Below are 19,593 nucleotides of genomic sequence, written 5' to 3' on the forward strand. Positions count from 1 at the left end.
CGCCTGTCTGGCCACTCCCACAAAGACACACACTGCCACACAGGTTCATATTTCTATTCTTGTTGAGACGTTTAATTACATAATGCATTCCTTAGTCCCTTACACTAACAATCTATCACCACTAAATGTTAAACCCTAACCCAAAATAAAGCCCTAAACTACCGACAGGCCTTCAAACTTTTCAGGAGTGACAAAATGTCAAAAGGTCCTAGCTCTGTTAGTCAAAAAACTTTTTTGGCTCTACAAAAAAAAAAAAAAGAAAGAAAAAAAGGCGTACACACGCACATGTATTTTTTGATGGACAACAGGTTTCTTTGTTTAAGGTTTCTGAAACATTCCAGGATTGGGTGTAGGGCATAGACCCCAGGGCACATGTGAATCATTCTAGCTTACTTTTATCTGCCACACCCATTAAATGTCATAACTTAAAGATGTCTGTCAAGTGAGCTGTGTTTCTGGGTTAAAGGTTGTTAAGGTGAACAACCTACAAATAATTTGCTATGCAGCAGGTGTTAAGCCAAATCAACACTCTGAGTATGTCCCTAATAGTTCGAGATCATATCTGCTGAGTTGACAATTACAGAGAGATAGTAGACCTCATTATAAATATGTCTCATTTCATAAACAGTAACACAATTTAATTAGCAAGTATAAAACCTAATGATTTTACTGTCTCTACTTATTAAGCTTAGGATGAGTACTGAGCTCATGATCTGGAAAAGATTCACTGGTATATATTTTTTGTTAAATGCACAAGGAATTAGATAAGCTATTCCCCTTTTTAGAATGTATTAAACTTTAATTACCATATGGCTGCTCTTGGTTTATTGGAGAAATTTAATAGAAAAATGAATTAGTTAATGGCTCTTGTGTCTAAAATTTATTAAAAAACCTAGAGCCATGTATAGAGTGCTAAAGAGTGCTAAATATAGATATATTTAAAATTTTACCCATCTATTCATCCATTGTGGATTTGTTTTTTGTTGTCTAATGATACTTAATTGTACTGTGGAAATTAAAGCTACAATATGCAACAATTTTATGCTCCACAATGTGGAAAAGTGTCAATGATGGCTGGCAGACTCACAGAACAGCAGCACAGTTATATATCCTTTTAAAACGTTTTTTGTGAGGCTCGTCCTTCTAACCAATCGGAAAAGTCCGAACACAATGCATCATATTCTGATCCTATGGCCTGAACATGCCTCATGTAGATTGCAAGCCATTTGCAACAATCGATGTGTGCAGACATTGGATGCAAAAAAAAAAAAAAAAAAAAAGAAGCTGTCAGACCAGGGCTTCATCCAACCAGTGAGCCGAACAGCAACAAGGAGGTGTGCACTAGGGCAATTAATAAATTGCATAATTTAGTGCTCAAGTACATCATTTAATTAAATACCCAATACAAGAAAATTAACTGACATAGTAAAGTGAATCTTACACTAGTAATTAACATAAAAATAAAAGTGTGTAGTGCAAACAAATATTCTGTTAGAACAAGAAGAGATTTGATGCTAATTTTCCCAGTGTAAATTAACCTAAAGTGTCTTTTAGTATAACAAAAAGAAATCATTTGAAGTCATCCTCAGTCACAGCCCAGGCATCAAATATGCAATGTTTTCCAGAGTGGCGGCCTAAAAAATAAAAATACGATAAAACCAAATGTCTCCTCCTTGATGTATACAGTACTGTGTGCATTGCCAAGTACCAGTACTACTCACCAGCATGTGTTGTGTACAGCTCTTCAGCTCTGGTATCTGTGCAGTGAGGCAGATTAGAGGACCCAGGGAACACAACAGAGAGTCCAACAGCAGAGACAAGCTACTGGACATAGACACCATTTTCTGCAGAGACACATAATGCATAAATACACTATACAACAATACATGTTGTTCTGGGGCTAAACACATACCGCTCTTGATCCTGAACTCAGTTACTCTGGCCAGAGGTACATGATAAAAGCTAGACAAATGCTTGTATCAGCACCACTGTAGATGAATAGCGTTTAGGGTCTGTGTTTTTAATTTTAATCTTTTCTCAGCTTTTTCCTAAATATTTTTTAGAAAATAATTTGGATGACCTCATTTTTTCTCAGTCTTCATTTGCATGAAAGTGCAAAAACACTTTAATTAGGTTTTGCTGAAATGTTTTCAACTACAAATAAACTAATACTAGCAGAGGTATATCTGCATAAACTTTAAGTTGAAATGTTTTTCAAAAAAGTCCCTTCCAACATTTAGCTGGAATAAATGCATCTCACATTTATTGTATTTTTGTTCACTTTAAAAATAGTCTAGGTAACTGTATTGTATTTTTTTTTTTTTACAGTTGTTTGCTCAGCCACTACACCAGAGCATTTCTCAATCAACATAAATAGTAAGCAGAAAAAGATGCAAGAAGACAATGAAGCCTCCTTAAAACTGAAGCTACTCACATCTGTCTCCTGTAGATGGTGTCCAATCAGGGACAAAGATTCCCCCAAGAGGTGTAAGTGAGCTGCTGCACTGACCGGATCTCCGTCTGAGCCACCAAGACTCCTGGATGTTGATCTAAGAGTGTCCCAAGCTAAACCGGTGGGACTGCACATGGAGCTAATAGCACTACAGGTGTCAATCACAGGGCTGGATCTTGAGGGATTACCTACAGAGCTAATTGTAGAAGCAATGGGTGTCGCTGAAGTAGGAGCAGTTATGAAGAGACGAGACCTGTGGGTAACTGGAGTAACAGCCGGGGACACTGAACCGATAATGGAACAGTCTGCCATGTTGTGCTGTTCATCTACATATACCGGGTACTCTAACATGGAGCCAGGACTTGCCTAGGAGAAACAGAAACATAGAAAACTGATGAGAAGTGAAAATTGAAGGTGAACTGTGAGAAACGCTGTAGTGCGATTACCTGATAGATGCTGCCCTCTGCTGTGCAACCTGAATGCAACAAGTTTGCTTCATAATCCTTATGGAGGGAGATTATACACTGCATTAGTCACAATCAATCCTAAGGAACAAAGAGTTTAAATATTTGAGGGTTTATATAAATACATAATTTTGGGTTAAACAAAAAAAAAACACCACATTAAGTTTCTGTCCTCTTTTATAAGCAAAGTTTTGTTGCCATCTGACAATTCAAAATATGTACTTTTAATATATCTGATCTGTTCCCTTACCCCATCTTCTCCTCCATCTCCCCATCTGTCCTGTGACACACAGACTGGACAGAGAGGGAGCAAGTCTGAAGGCTCAGCACCACAGAGGTCAGTTTCAGATTCACTGTTGCCTGAAATTCAAGAGATTATTGTAAGACAACAGATGTGTCCCAGTTAATAGGGTGTTTTTAGCTATTATTCACTGGATAAAAAAAATAAAATTACACGGCCATCTAATTTTGACATACATAATTCCTAGATGTAACTTCAAGAAAATGCAAAACTATACACTATACTGCATTTTTCAATAATGTAACAAAGTTACATATAATGTGACAGAAGATTTCCTTCATCTGGTAAAATAGCATTGTCCCATTAGGTTCAAAATATGTTAAAAAATGTTTTCAAAAAGTGTTAAAAAAATGCATACAAACAAAAAATATAAGAGCATGATGGAAGTCACAACATAAAAACATCAACACAGCTTAAGCACGGTAATAGCACAAGTAGTGTAAATGTATAATCCTTACCAGAGTGTTGTCTTTTGTTTATGATTGCATCATCAGACTCCTGATAAGGTTGAATAATATCCCATCACATTCAACATAACCAAAGAAACTGACAATACAAAAACAAACAACAACCAAACTTGACACACACATACAAAAAAAAAAAAAAAAAAGCAGCCAATAAAAATGAAAAATGTAATAAGTTCTTGGGAGAGCAAGAGTCAGTAAACTGTTTCATTATGGAACCAATACACTTTACAATAAACTTTATTCATAGCTGAAGAAGATAATTAAAACTACTGATGTAGGCCAAGTTTTCACCTTGTAAAGCCTTTTGGGGCTGTGTTCCTCTGGCTCCTGTAAGGATTTGAAAGACCTTTTCTTCTCTTTTTGACTCTGTCTGCCCACTGGGCCTGCTTCACCATCCATTATCACTGCCAGGAATGAGGAACAGGGATTCAGATGAGCAGTTTTCTATCTTGGTTATCAAACTACTACGTAATAATAACAAAAACAATTTCTTTTTTATTTGTGATTATTTAGTGTTTTTTTCGTGTTGCATCTGAAAGCACATTATTTTTTAAGTATTATTCTAGACTGTGTGTGATTTCAACGTGTTTACTTAGTGTTTGCCACTGGTACATGGGCAGGATAATGAAGCATTAACTGTTAAAGTCAGTTGACTTTACAGAGCAAGCAAAAACACTAAACAGAAAGAAAAAACAGTAGGTGCGACGTTGCCAGATTTGACTGCCACATTTTTTAAACTCAGGCAGGGAAATTGTTAGTTTCAATCTGTGCAAGAGGCGAAGATATCATGTGAGATGAAAGAACAGAACAGTTGCTAGTATTTGAAAAAAGTTTGTGTCAGTAATCGATTTTTAACTCAGTCACATTTAAACACAAAGCCATTACCGACCTCATTTAAGATTTGGTCCAAATTGCCAAAGTATCATTAGGAAGAAATACGCTTCAGAACTTGATTAAGAATCGTCGTACTTTAGGTGTTCTGCACAATCGAAAGAATACGGGTGTTGTTTTCTGCACGTGCACAGATGCATAGTAAACAAAGGGGCTAAAAAGTAATTCGGTTTATCCAAATGCATAAAAAAAACATATATAGGTTAAAAAAATCAATTCAAATCTGGCAACACACTGCCGTCCTTGTTTGTGCGCAAAGTAAACAGAGCAGTAGTGAAGCTGGACTGATTCCAAACTATTTGAGTAAACTTGGCACCCTCTATGTATCACGTTTTTAAATGGTCAGAGTTACAATTGTATGTGTAACAAATGCTAACGTGTCGCCATTGCTCAACTTTAAATCTCGTCGACATTTCCATGTTCATGCAGCGGTATGGCTGAGACATTTTGTGTTGTACACGTCAGGTTTTGTCAATTAAACAGCGTGCTAACATGTAGCAGTAGCAGCGTGACATATATACATGTAAAATTCGGGCCGTATCGTTACACTCACGGTTTTAACTTCAGGGCTGATGAAAAGCTGCTGATTCACGTTTAGTACTTTTCCGGTGTCCCGGTTCTGTGTCTGCTGAGTCATGTTAAGTAGAGGCTAACCAGTTATGAATATTTAACATTGTTTCACCATTTATAGCCTATCAGGCAAATTTCACATAATCATTTTTGGGTGGAACCCAAACTAGACATTGCCTTTCACATATTTTGGTTTACCTTTAGTTTGAGCAAAATATTTCCAGTCAAAGGAATTGTGAATGCCACACACATTTTCACTACTAAGCCTCAAAGGGCTTCACAATCTTTGCAATATAAGACACCCATTGTTGATAGACTATGGATATTGTGCATTGTCTCTTTTAGACAGTAGTGTGTGATGGTATGTTTCTTTAGCAGCATGTACCTGTGTTCAACTAAATGTGGTGCAAAAGAACTTAACTGCCTGCACTTAACTCTGAACGTGACCGTGTCTAACGAAATTGTAACTGTCTGAATGACATGTTTATTATTATGTTTCTGTTATAAGTTCAGAATTATTTTATTACATACAACTGTTAAAATTTATTTGTAAATACATTTTTGTGAAATACAAAATGTTTGGTCAAAGTTGAATGGGCTTGTAAAAGCTTTTAATTTGATGGACGGGTCATGTGACTAGAGTTGGTGAGGGGCATCACGGTGGCATTATGGGTCAAGCTAACGTGCATACTGAGGAAAGACACGAGGCCCCAAAAGAACTATTCTGCACTTGGTTCAAGAGGCGCACACGGTAACAGTGCTGTATTCATGTTGATGTGGTTTTGTACGAACACTAGCCTGAGAGATTTTGACTGGAAAACATGTATTCATTTCAAAGTTGTATGTTCTTTTATTTCTTGTAGTTTTCACGGTGTCAAATGAAGAGAGAGAGAGAGAGAGAGAGAGAGAGAGAGCGGAAAAATAAATACTTAAAAGACATCTGTATGATGCGTGGGCAGTATTTTTTTGGACCAGTGTAGCTACAGAAATTGTTTTATTTTTATTTTTTTTACCAGGACTAAACATCCAATATCATTGTAATTTCCTGATGACTCTGATGAGGTTGGCTTTTGGCTGAAATGAAGCAAATCCCTGCAGCCAGGTCCCAAACTCTTGCTGAATGTCTTCCCATGTGACTAGAGGGTGTACTAGAATTATAGAGTGTTAATCTCCAAACTTTTGAGATGACATTATCACATATACAGTAGGTGTAATGTTTAGATATCCACACACTGTTCATGTTCCCAAACAGGGCTGTATTGCAGATAGTTTCTATCATCAGTCATTACTACAAGCCACATGTGGGTTTCAGACTAAGCTTCCAACTATGCTGAAGTATGTGATTTAAGGGCGATGACCACACTTTTATTGCATCCTGCCTCAAGTCTTCCTTCAACTGTCTTAACATTTGGTCGACCTGTACAACATAAAGATCTGAATTTGAGCACCTTTTGATGTGCACTGTGCAGTTAAGCACACAGTAGTTGTTGGTGTAGTTGAATTCAGCATTTATACAAAAACAAAACTAGTTCTTTCACTGACCTCAAGTTGCCAAGTATTTTTTAATTATGGTTGTTATTAAATAAAAAACAAGTATGGGCAAAATAATAGAAAAGCTTGTTTGTAAAGTTTGTAACAGCTTTTACATGTACAGAAGTCTCCATTATGCTAGCCAGACTATGCTTGCATACTTTCTCTGCATTGCCTCTTGTTCTACTGAAACCTTTCTTCTACTGTTGACAGACTTCTCTAATTATTAAGCCAGTCTGTGTTTTTATTACCTGTAAACTGCTGATGTGTTGTCATTATACAATCATGTGGTTGTTCTGTGTGATTACTTACTGTGTCAGCACTTCCTCCCTCACTGGCTTCAGAAACTCACAGTCATGTTTAGACGCAGCTCCTCCTCTCCTCTGATTCAAGTTTGGAATTTCAAAGCTGCTCTGTCATGTTCTGCGCTGTGCCCTCCTCCCTCTGGTTTTCCAGGCCATTATTGAACCTTCCTTACTCATGCTAAATCCTGTAGTCCCTCCCTCAGACCTTTCCCAAGCTGCTGCATCACGGTAACTCTTTGTCCCTCCTACTGTTTTTTGTTTCTTTGCTGAAGTTGCCATGTCATGTTTAGCTGTGGTTTGTGAAATCGAGTTCCTGTTTATTCAGCTGCTAGAGGGAGGAGACAGAGGAGGACTGTATAAAAGAGAGAGACGGCAGCACTGTAGGCATACACAGCACAAAACGTACTGGGACATCCAAAGAGGAAAGACTAACAGACCAAAGCTAAAGGACTGCATCCTTAACTGGTGAGTTAAACAGAATTAATTTTCGAATTAAATTTGAATGTTAAAGCCTGTGTTGATGTTTAATGGTTCTCAAATTTCGGGAAAAAAAAAAATCTAATTTCTGACTTGTTTTGTTTTATTTTCAGAACTATAATGGAGACAGAGAAGAAGACACAGACACAAACAAATCCGATGGCTGACAGGTAAAACTGAGCTGCTGTGATTTGTTGCATCGCTAAATCCTCATTCCTAATTCACAAATTACCTGTGTCATGATTCTAGAGAACAAAATGTTGAAACTACACTTATTTCAATGAGAATAGTGACTTTTTAGATATAAGGTCTTACACTAGATTTGGTTGGCCATACTTGCAGGTCCCTACTAGGTGTCTGCTATAGTAAGTGCAGACTTTTTGTTCATGTTTATCCGCTGCAGGTTGCCCACATTAGATTAAAATCTGTTTGTGAGCTTCACCCCTGGCTTTCTACCCTATCAATCACCAGTTATTGTTAGTGTGGTCAGAAAGTGCCTATTTTTAAACAAATTATATGTTGAGCTTGTGATCCATTTCCCTTTGCAGGGATCTGTCTGAACAAATCAAAAAGGTGACGAAGGAGAACCACATCAGGGCAGAAAACACTCAACTGATGCTGAGCTTCCAGAGGGGCCAAGTCACCCTTCCACAATATAAGGTAAAATATAGTAGCACAGATTGAATATTTACCTAATCTAGTCCTAATCTAGTCCTAATCTAGTGGGTAGTGGGGCCTAATGTCTTTCGCTCTGACGTGGTCTCTCTTCGTTTTCTTCAGCTCCTTCTTTGTTCGTTGCATGAGATTTACCAGGCTTTGGAGGAAGAGCTGGACAGGAACTCCAACCATCCTAGTGTTGCTCCCATTTACTTCCCCACAGAACTGGCCAGGCTGGAGTCCATCGAGAAAGACCTGGAATACTTTTACGGCCAGAACTGGAGAGAGAAGATTGTTGTCCCAGCAGCCACTAAAAGATACTGCCACAGACTCAGACAGGTATGTTTCATTGAGTCATATGCATTTATTAATATTAAAATACACCTCTTTGTCTACTATGTGACACTGAAATAACAGTGCCGGCCCTTTTTTTTATTTTTTCAGATCGGTAAAGAAAACCCAGAATTTCTGGTTGGTCATGCTTACACCCGGTACCTAGGTGATCTGTCTGGAGGTCAGGTCCTGGGTCGAATCGCTCAGAAGTCCATGGGGCTGAAGAGCAATGAGGGTTTGGCTTTCTATTCCTTTCCCGGTGTCTCCAGCCCCAACCTGTTCAAACAGCTCTACCGCAGCCGTATGAATAGTGTGGAGCTGACAGAGGAGCAGAGGACCGGTGTGCTGGAGGAGGCCGTCAGAGCCTTTGAGTTTAACATTCAGGTAAGAAGCAGTGATGACTAACCAGAGTCAGGAAACTATAACAGAACAGTTTAACATTACAAGTTAACATCGGCTCTTGAAAATGTTTAGAAGCCACTTAAAGGGTAAGTTAATGGACATTGTTATTTTTGCTTTTTAGGTCTTTGATGACTTACAAAAGATGCTGAGTGTCACTGAAAACCAGCTGCAGAATTGTTCAACACACTCCAAAACAGTCAAAAGCCCCCAGCTTCCTGGAAACATCAACACTTCCCCACTGATCAGGGTGGTTCTGGGACTCTTTGTGGCTCTGGCTACTGTCAGTATCGGCATCTACATATTGTAGAGGCCATGCACAACAAGAATACTATGTATTAGTGTATTGCTGTTAAGGTTGTAAGATCCATTTTCACTGTAGAAATTCTTGGCTGATTTTGTAAAATTTCAAGTTTATAAATAACAGAAAATTTGTCATATTTTTGTAATTGTACCAAGAACATTTTTGAATTTGAGTTTTGAATTCTGATTTCCTCTGTAACATTTTTATGGAATGCCTGGCAAAATGTGCAATATGTGTTTTTAATACTGTAAATATGTAACATTTTAATAAATTGTTTTGTTTTTAACTTGTGCTTTAATTGGGACTGTTGATATTCAGGCTGGTTGATATTTACTCGAGTCTCAAACACTCGAGTAAATCTACAGTATCTGTGCTTTCTGTTAATTTGGTCTTACATAGGGTCCCGTTCAGACTCTGCATTATTGAACACAGTTGCTGGTAAGCATTCTCTATGTGCACAATTCTTTTTTACCTATTTGTGTCAACCTAGCAGAAGCAAATCTTCTTTATTAAATAAAATAATGTCTCAATTGCCTACACAAATGAAAATTGTGAAAGACAGCACATTATACTCATAAGTTTGTTATCCACTTTTATTGTGTTTCCAACATTCTCCTAAACCTTGTGCACTGGGGTGCACATCATAAATAAAACAAAATGATTGTAAACAGCAGCCAGAACAAAATGGCTGGGTTCACCCTAGACCTGACTGATGGTGGCCAGTAATCAGTACAGTGCTGGTATCTGTCTCCCTACAGGACAACTAAAAGAAAGAAATGTTATGTCAGAAATGATTGTACTTCACTGGAATTGGCTTACCTTAACTTTAAAAGGCACAGCAGCTTACGTAAATCAGACACGTCCCCAGTCTTATCGTCACAGTTCAAACCTTTGAAATCTGTAGTCATGTTTTACATTCAGATTTCATTCCTTTCCACTGTCACAGCTTCTCTTTCACCGTTTTACTTGATTGTGCTATACATTACGCAGTCATTATCAGAGTCCACATCTAATACCAAAAGATAATATTTTAAGCAGGTTGTCAACACAAACCACAATCTTCAAACTACAAAAAAAGAAAGGCAACTATGACGAATGACCGTTATTTTACAGTTTTACCTCTTTCTACATGCAAAGCACTACCCCCTCAAGAAAACAAACACATACACACATATCATAATGCATAATCATCTATGACATCTACAAACTAGTGTGCCAGGTGAGAATGGTATCCCAAGGTGTTTTAACAACATATCATATCTTTGTTAATGTCACCGTCCATAAACGATGAAACTGACACTAAAAGGACTGAAAACACATACAAAAGGAGCAAAACTCAAGGCATAGCGAAGAGGATCCATGATTTCCAAAGGCAAAACAGATCCACATTAATAAAGCAGCTTCAATAAAAGCTACAGTGCAGACACCAAACCCTAATCAAATAAAACTGAATTATTATTTAATCATCTTAAAATGCTGAAACGACACTTGTTTTCATGAGTGGCCGTGGAACCTTACAGCATAGTTTTGTATAGAAAAATGTTTTTTTTTTTGCCAATTCCATTTGAATTTCCATGTTTCTGTGACGTTCAAGGCCATAGGTTAGTTTTAAAACGCAGAAACATCATCTTTTCACTGACAGTTCTATAAAACTATGATGGCCATTTGACCCAGTCAAACTTGCTTCATTGTCTCCACTGAAATCACATATTGCACATTGAAAGGGGGGAATTGCATGACATGCATTTAACTTTCGCAAAAAGCATTAATTCAAATAAAGTGTCAGTTTTTCAAAGAACAAATTACTTTGCTACTTGTACAGTGTTCCATGTTCTGCATCTAGCTCGATTGGCACATTGTCCTACTGTAAAAGGCAAAGAGTTTCCAAAGTCAATATGTGCATATCAGAGTTAAGCAATGTACTTCAGGGCACAGTTTTCAACATCTGTCTGGATCCTAAGACACCCTCCAACAATCTGCATAATGCCACATTACCTTGGCAACCTGTTTGAAAAGCTAGGACAGCTTCGGTTAAAAAGGTGCAGTTAGTTTAGGCAGGAGCAACTCAGTTGGTTTCATAAGTGGACAGCAGGGCTGCATCCACCGGCTCCATGCAGGAAGGGCAGGTGAAGGAGCGCATCAGCCAGGGGTCAATGCAATCCACATGGTAGATATGAAGGCAGGGCAAAAACCGAATAGGATCACCATAATCAAAGTCCATCATACAGATCACACACCTAGAGGAGAGAGAAACTCTCTCTTATTCATCTTTAAATATGAGGAAGACTGAACATAACCTTATCAATCTAATTACTGATCAATGAGCCTTTTTAGCCTATTCAGTCGATATGTCCTGTTAGATGCCTTTATAAAATAGAGTTTAAATACAGTTTACAAATTGCAATAATATAATTTGGTTGCAGTATGTTTAAATAGGACCAATAATAACAGTGGATCCACCTCACTGAAGTCAAATATATAGCAAACTGTACATCCTATCGTTGTAGTGGTATAGAGTCTGGAAAACAAAGTCTTCAATCGTGCACGATGTGTTAAACTGTTTATAACCCCAATTCCAAATAAGTTGGAACCCTGTGTGAAACCTAAATGAAAACAGAATGCATTGATTTGCAAACCTCATCAACCCATATTTTATTCACAATTGCATATCAGATATGAGAACATATCAGATTTTGAAACTGCATTTTCATGTAAAAAGTTAATTCATTTTGAATTTGATGGCAGCAACACATCTCAAAAAAATAGGAACAGAGGCAACAAAAGGCTGGAAAAGTAAAATATGGCTTAATGAGATTTGCAAATAATTGCATTCTGATTTTATTTAGGTTTTACACATGGTCCCAACTTCTTTGGAATTGGGGTTGAATGTCTACGCTTCCTGTTCCTATTTTTAAAGGTTCTCAGTAAAACTGAAACCAAACAAATTGACAAAGAGGTTTTGAGGAGGCAAGTAATAACTATGTTTTGCTCTATAGCTTTTAAGAAATTGAGTGACCCACACTAACACACCCTACATTATCTTTCCAAAATAAGTTTTGCCCTTCAAGACTCACTCTTTAACTTTCTTGTCAGATGGATCGGAGCCTGGGTCAAAGATGCCTTTAGGCAGGTGTTGAATGAGACCAATGCGCTGGGCAATGCGGACCTGCTCTTCCTCAGTCAGCTGGCTGGCCAGACGACTCTCCCCTGGGGTGGGATGGTAAACTGGCACTGATTGGGTGCGCTCCTGGAAAAGAAGGATAACTATGAAATTATAGGTCTCTTAAAAGGTGGTTTAACATCCAGAACTGTGCAATATTTGTAGGCACTTTAGATTTTTGTTGTGATGTCTATCTATCACACGATATCATCAAGGAACCCCCCGATCAGCTTTAATTTGAGAAATGAGATTATATAAAAGACCTGTCCTCAGTGACAAGGAGTTCTGCAGCTGATGATATATGGGTGGACAAAATTCACAGCCGCCTATAAAGAGCTACCTGAGCTAGAATGAGCTACCTTAAAAACTGTACAATAATGACCTTATGTGTTAAAGGCAAAGAACATTTATTTGATTTATGTTATCGCTGTTTATTGCTCTTTGTATAACGTGAAAAGATCCTCACTTTTAGTGCTTTAAACCTTCCACAGTACACTATGTCAGTGTTTTTCTCTGACTAATACTTTATGTCTCAGTCTAATATTAATGTCAAAATTTGTCATTTTGTTAAGGAGGAGAACATAATGAACTAAAACGTTCATGTGCATGTGTCACACTGGGAATGACCTTCTTACAAGTAGTGATGATGAATCACTATTGTATAATTACAGTTCTTTGAATGTAAAGTACAATGTAACTGTCCCTTTAGCAGCTTTTCCAAAACATTACAGTTAGAATTAGCCTTATATCACCCATCCTTAGTTAAACAAGTGGCATTTTACAGATACTGAGTTTCCTATTTAAACACAACAACACATTTACTAATTTGAAATAGGATTCTTGTCACAACATGACAGTTGACAGTTGTAATAATAAGCATCACTGATTAGCAGATGTTTTGTGGAGCTGGATTGTTAAAAATCATTGAGATGTCATGCTCCTAAATCCCCGGAGTGCATTCAACGTGAGCCCCGGGCTTGCTCACCTGGTAGGGCGGAGGAGGCTCTCCGTGCAAGCTGCCCCCCTCGGACTCGTTCAGCAACGACAAGTCATCCGCACCTTGTGAAAACAGGCAGTTCCCCATTGAACTGTGACCACCATGAGAGACCAATACTTCTCTCTGGGGGCGACAGACACTTAGCAAAGCGTCAGCCTGTAATAAGCTAAGTAGTTACGGTTAATGCTGGAGGTTAGCTAAGCCAGAGGCTAGCTAAGAGTTTGTCATTCCCTGAAAATCCTGATAGAAACGGGAGGGAAAGGTCCCTCACCCTGGGGATCAAACACGTAACTGTTGAGCTACACTGCCGCTGATAAAACGGTCGGTGACACAAATTGTATCTGTAAATGAGTTGATCTGTAGGTCTGGTTGTGTATTGGTTTCTTGTTTACAAAAAATAAAAAAAAAAATACAGACCGGAAGTGTCGTCAACGGAAACGTGTACATTGGCAAACCTTCAGAATAACAGAGGGTGGATTTGCAAAAAATACAACGCTAATATTTTTTTTCTTCGATAGTAGCTTTGCTGAAAGCTGTCATTTGTGGCATCACATTGAAAGACAAAGATCTAAATGCTATGGTCATACTTGATAAATTGATTTATTTTGTGGAATCCGATGAGTATCAATTTAAAACTAAAAGATGAAAGAATGAACTTAAGCAATAAGCAATGGGTTTATTCGAGATTGAGATGAACTGAGCAGCTGTTTATGAATTATCTGACGGATTTGACATGAAACTTCGTAAATGCAATGCAATCAGTGTGCAATCATTTTGTCTGCGACAGTCAGAGGTTTTAACCTGATACGGGCAGCTAGAGGAACCCAGTGCAGAGATGTGAAGAGTGGTGTGACATGTCCTTTTTGGTTTATTAAAAATGAGGCAGGCTGCTGCATTTTGGATCATCTGGAGGGGTTACATTGTGCACGTTGGTAGCCCTGTCACCAGGGCATTGCAGTTATCAAGGTGAGATATGACCAGCACCTGCACAATGAGTTGGGTTGCATATTCAGAAAGGGTCTGATCTTTCTCATGTTGTGGAGAGCAAATCTACATGGCCTAAAGCTCTAGATTTAGAGGGGGAAATGAATGAAGACCCTAAGTTGATGCTGATGTTGCGTGTGTTGAAGGTCTAGCAGGGAAGACTAAAACTTCTGTCTTGGAGAGGTTGAGCTGAAGATGTCTTTCTCTCATCCACGCCGAGATGTCAGAGAGGAGTCATCAGGTGGAAATAAATGGGGAAAAGCTGTATGTTGTCAGCATAGCATTGATAGGAAAAAACATTTGAGGGGATGATATAATGTTAGTAGAGAGGCTGTGAGAGATACAAATGTCCCACTGCCAGCATACCCAAAGGTTTGTCCAGAAAAGTAAGATCAAAGCCAGGCCAGAGCTGTTCCAGAAATACCCAATTTAGTGAGTGCGGGTGGGAGGATCTGGTGGTTCACTTTGTCAAAGGCTCCACATAAACCAAAGCGGATAAAGACAGGAGACAGACATGCAGCTTTTGCACCCCTCAAGGAATTTATGACCATCAGGAGTGCCGTTTCTGTAGAGTCACCACTCTTGAAGCCAGGGTGGTTGACATCAAGGAGAATGTTCTGAGGAAGAAAATCTGAGAGTTGATCAAAGACTACTCGTTCAAGAGTCTTGGCCAGAAATGGAAGAAAAGAGATAGTTCTGTAATTCTCAAACAGTGGAGAAATCTGGGACTGCATGAATAAGGTAGAAAAAGTGCATGTTGCAAGACATGAACATTTAGTCATTTAGCAGGTGCTTTTATCCAAAGCGTTTGTATTATTGATTTGTGTAATGGCTAGGACTTGTGTTTAAATGGTAAATGGTCTGCACTTATATAGCGCTTTTCTACCTATTGGCACTCAAAGCACTTTACACTGCTTCTTATTTACCCATTCACACACACACACCAATGGGGAAGCTGCTATGCAGCTGGCCAACACTCACCGGGAGCAACTAAGTTGGGGTTCAGTGTCTTGCTCAAGGACACTTCAACATGTGACCAGAGGAGCCAGGGATTGAACCAACAACTGTGAGATTGGTGGACAACCGCTCTACCTTCCTGCGCCACAGTCGCCCCAGCAAATAAGATTTAGGAATGCTACCTTATTATAAACTATATTATTGTAAATGTAAATATTATAAAATAATACACATAACAATTATTATAATTCAGTATTGTTTATTTATTTTGTGCATTTTGTGCAGAGGCCCCACTTTGAAGTGGTCTTGGAAAATAACATGCGGGCTCACCTACAATCACAGTATATATAAACATCATTCTAAATGGGCTCCACATGGCCTCTGGTCCCAACACATCAATGATCACAGCCACCAAATGTTATCCAAGACAGTAGATGGGTTTTTTCTAGCATGGCAGGAAATGATAAACTTCAGATCTTAAATTTAAATCCCTAATTGCTGTCTGTAGTATACAGAAACCTGTACTTGCCCAGAACCAGTTAACCTTACTGACAACCTATATTGGGCAGCACAGGAATATTATGCTTTTCTTTTCTTTTTTTATTTTAGTAAAGGATTAGTTAGATATTGCAATAATGCTGCATTACTTTATTGCCTGAACATGATTTGAGTTGTCCTGGGTAGGGTCTCTTCCAATGTGTGAGCGAAGCCAATAACATGTTGGCCACTAGGAAAGTATTAATAAAAGTGTCTTTATTTTGAGTTTATCCTAATGTCTAAAAATAAGCAACAACAGGCAAACAGTCACTTGTAAAAGACAAACGGGGACTGATGTGTCAAAATGGACTCGGTTTAAAAAGGCTGCTTTCATTTCATGTGGCTGTAGTAGATCACACGCCATGTTGCCGAGTGGTAGTCACATAAAAAATATAATAGTTAAAGTAACCTGTTACTCTTCATACTGGATATTAACTTATCTAATCGTATTACTTTTTCAAGGAGTAATCAGAAAAGGTAATGCATTACTTTGCCTGACTCACTCCCAATACTGCTCAAGTTCAATTCAAGGCTCTGCTGCTGTTTACAGCCAGTCCACTAAGTAATTTTCGTATATAACCAGAAAAAAAACAAAAAAAACAAACAAAACAAAACAAACAAAAAAAAAAAACCCGCGATTGTCCTTAATCTCGCGAGATTTTATACATAGCAGCGTGAAAAGGCGAAGTCACGCAGTGGTTCATTCAGAATGATCCAGCGGATTTTGCATCTTGTTTGCGTCCGGAACTTATCACATATGAATTGAATAACATACCGACATAGGAAAATATTCTGTCCTTGTTCCGTTATTAAACGTTGTGAGTTTTTCGGTGACCTGTCTCTGTTCCGACCTGCTGCATTTCTGTGTAGCTTTATTTTGTTTGTTAGTTTTTTCGATTTAACAGCAACTTTCCAGGATTGATGGTAAGAGGAAGACGCAACGCGTGCTTAACGATATCTGAGCAGTAGCGAAAAGTCAAAGTAAAGTTTTTAAATTTCTTCCTGTTATAAATAGCTTTGTGGGGCGAACGTTACTGTAGCTTGCTAATTGCCGCTGCCTTGATCATTAGTGGAAGCAACACTCTCGAAAGAGTAAAGACGACAAGCTTAGTCAGCAACCAGGTCCGTTACAGACCACTATTTACTTACACTTTATTGACATGCTAACACATCTCTGCAGGAGGATCCAGGAATGATTTCTGCAAACCCCAACACTCATTTAACGCTTACAGGAGTGAACTCCTCATGTTGTCATCAACCTACAGAGAATTTATATGACAGAGGACAAGGCCTTATGACCTCCAGTAGTACCAGTTCTAGTTTATACATTTTTTGTTGTTAGATATTAACTTTGACTATCCAAGATCCAAGTAGCATGTTTCCAAAAAGACTAGACAGTCTGACCAGAATACAAGTTAGGACTGTTTGTCTAATCTCAATTTTCATAAATTTAGGACACGGATTCTCCACCACCTCCACCACCATCACCACCACCACCACCACTTCCACCCCCTTCATCCCATGGAAACGAGGCTACTGAAACCCAACCTACGCCATGCCCTAAACATGCTGCACTACCTTTTTTTAATAATCCTCCCATCCAGGAGACTAATCCATCACATGCAGCTCTACAGCATGATCAGGTAAGTGTCCTTGACTATGCGGAGTTATGTGGTGATGTTGGAATCTTAGATATCTTACTATGAAATCTCTTGATCTACAGAATACACAAGCTCCAACAATGCAAAATCCACTCCCATCTCCCCCATCAGACAGACAAGAAGGCTGTCCCTCTGATGATGATGATGATGATGATGATGCAATGAAATGGCACCCTGTCCAAGAAACCGCCCCTGCACCAGAGGCACTTCCTGCCCCCCAGGTAAAATATCTGTGACCATATTTGTTTTTCACTTACCCTGTCTCTTAAAACTTTGAATAAAATAAATAATTGTTGTACTTTCTCTAGATCTCTAGACAAGAAGTTGAACTAACCGCTCAGATGGAAATGTCTGGACAGAAAGATTTGGTGTGAAGCCCTTTAATTTACCGGTGTTTAAAAACGCTGTTCGAAACTTCACTGAAACAGCCATTGTATTGTACAGTCAGGTAAAGCCCAATGCCTTATGTTTTGGCACTTACAAAAAGTCTGTAATTTAGACTCATCGACATTGACCAGGCAGGGATGTGATTTACAGAATAATGAGAATTAAACTTTTTGTGTTTGAGAGCTTGACAACTGGAGAGTAAGAACATCTTTGCTTATAACCTCTTCTGAGGTCCCCAATTTTATGGCATTATGTGCAATACTATATACTGTACTCTTTTTGATATACTGAAATTGAATGTACACTGATCAGCAACATTATGGTAATGAGAGGAGGTGACCTAGTTATATGTTTTGTTTTACATAATGTGGACAGCTGAGCACCTGGATGCACTATGGAAAGAGGCACACTGTACACTAAAAATTACATTGTGGGATTGTTTAAATCATTGTATTTTATGTTTGTGTTTATTTAAGTAGGGGGGCTGGTGGATCAGTGGTAGACCATTGAGTCGGGATGCAGAAGGCTGCAGGTTCGAACCCCCACCAGACATGGCCCCGCACAGCCACCAAGGGCCATCCTGGTGCCGGTTCAGAGTCCTAATAAAATGGGAGGGTTGTGGCAGGAAGGGCATTTGGCATAAAAAACTCCTATCAAATCAATGTGGGGAACACGTTGCGCTGTGGCGACACCTGAAGGGACAAGTTGAAAGCCGTTGATCTATTGTGTTTTAAGTGCACCTTTACTTCAAATGTTTTGTCTCTTTCCAAATTTCCTCTGTAAATTAAAATCAGACCAGCACTGAACACTCAGAGTCTCTTTGTATTACTTCTTAAAGGAAAGCACAACCAGGAAAAAAGAAAACATGTCACATGTGCCAGTGTCAGTATTATCAGACAAATGTTTCTAAGGAATTCAGTCTTAATATGGGTGTTGGGTGCATGCCAACAAATGCCCGTACATCAAATTAGTGGATAAATTAAAAATGAATGCTAAAAAGAAAAGCCAGGTCACTACAGTTATTACACTTCATTCCTTGTTGGCTATAAGTATGAGTTTACTGGGCAACCAAATTAGTGATGGGTCTGCAATCATTTTAATCTTATAACGCCAAATGAGGTAAATCTTTTCCTTTTCCACTTTTGCTCAGTTTTCATATTAGTTAATTATGTTGAAATTCCTTTCTGACCGACTCTTCATTTAATTATTTTTCCACATGAAGTAACTTCATGTAGTAATGTTGGCTCTGCTCCACAGAGCTCTTTTACATTAACAGGAGCACTTTCATCAATGTAACTCTACAAACTTGCTTTAAAATTTGTATGTAAACCCGTATCATCTGTACCTTGTGCAGGAGCACAAAGCAGGAGAACTGGTCTCAAAGACACAAAAAATCACCTTGGCCCCAACAAGCTACAAAAACTTCTCACAAAAACCCATGCCTTTTCCCCTCACATAATTACACAAGCACCCCTGCTTTCACAAGCACTTATTTTTGATAAATGACTTTAGCAAAGATTTTATTTCAGGTTTTTACTTCTATTTTTGTGCATTCTGTGTACATTAGTCCATTTGTCATAGTCATATTATTGTTGTTATATTCAAACTAATTGGTATTTATATATATATATATATATATATATATACTTTCATTCAGTTAGCACTTTATTATCAACTGGTTGTGTGAACAGGACCAATTATTCACATGTCAGAAGGGATGAACCAAATTGTCCACGCGCTTCATCGACTTTGACTGCAAT

The 19,593-nt window shown here is 38.4% G+C and overlaps 4 protein-coding genes across 5 annotated transcripts; 2 read left to right on the plus strand and 2 right to left on the minus strand.

Moving 5' to 3' along the window:
* Nucleotides 1-323: 323 nt before the first annotated feature.
* LOC137123659 (uncharacterized) lies at nucleotides 324-7,207 on the minus strand. 2 transcript variants are annotated; one of them, XM_067497732.1, is made up of 8 exons: nucleotides 6,988-7,207; nucleotides 3,976-4,088; nucleotides 3,676-3,715; nucleotides 3,167-3,276; nucleotides 2,899-2,955; nucleotides 2,435-2,818; nucleotides 1,722-1,844; nucleotides 324-1,634 (listed from the first exon to the last, which is right to left on the minus strand). In XM_067497732.1, coding segments are annotated over exons 1-8 (873 nt in total). In that variant the 5' UTR covers nucleotides 6,989-7,207; the 3' UTR covers nucleotides 324-1,589. The 2 variants fall into 2 exon arrangements, with proteins under 2 accessions (XP_067353833.1, XP_067353834.1); XM_067497733.1 differs by having other exon boundaries at nucleotides 5,129-7,207.
* A 97-nt stretch (nucleotides 7,208-7,304) lies between these two features.
* On the plus strand, nucleotides 7,305-9,436 carry LOC137123660 (heme oxygenase-like). The gene is made up of 6 exons (XM_067497734.1): nucleotides 7,305-7,445; nucleotides 7,571-7,627; nucleotides 8,006-8,117; nucleotides 8,238-8,453; nucleotides 8,559-8,831; nucleotides 8,971-9,436. The coding sequence occupies exons 2-6, from the start codon at nucleotides 7,578-7,580 to the stop codon at nucleotides 9,154-9,156; spliced, it is 837 nt and encodes a 278-aa protein (XP_067353835.1). The 5' UTR covers nucleotides 7,305-7,445; nucleotides 7,571-7,577; the 3' UTR covers nucleotides 9,157-9,436.
* A 293-nt stretch (nucleotides 9,437-9,729) lies between these two features.
* On the minus strand, nucleotides 9,730-13,714 carry rnf11a (ring finger protein 11a). The gene is made up of 3 exons (XM_067497736.1): nucleotides 13,296-13,714; nucleotides 12,225-12,397; nucleotides 9,730-11,387 (listed from the first exon to the last, which is right to left on the minus strand). The coding sequence occupies exons 1-3, from the start codon at nucleotides 13,392-13,394 to the stop codon at nucleotides 11,216-11,218; spliced, it is 444 nt and encodes a 147-aa protein (XP_067353837.1). The 5' UTR covers nucleotides 13,395-13,714; the 3' UTR covers nucleotides 9,730-11,215.
* A 2,740-nt stretch (nucleotides 13,715-16,454) lies between these two features.
* LOC137123524 (uncharacterized) lies at nucleotides 16,455-18,655 on the plus strand. Its single transcript, XM_067497368.1, has 4 exons — nucleotides 16,455-16,709; nucleotides 17,240-17,428; nucleotides 17,509-17,667; nucleotides 17,755-18,655. The coding sequence occupies exons 1-4, from the start codon at nucleotides 16,707-16,709 to the stop codon at nucleotides 17,818-17,820; spliced, it is 417 nt and encodes a 138-aa protein (XP_067353469.1). The 5' UTR covers nucleotides 16,455-16,706; the 3' UTR covers nucleotides 17,821-18,655.
* Nucleotides 18,656-19,593: the final 938 nt, after the last annotated feature.

Source organism: Channa argus, chromosome 3 (assembly GCF_033026475.1).
Source record: "Channa argus isolate prfri chromosome 3, Channa argus male v1.0, whole genome shotgun sequence".
NCBI classification, from domain to species: Eukaryota; Metazoa; Chordata; class Actinopteri; order Anabantiformes; family Channidae; genus Channa; species Channa argus.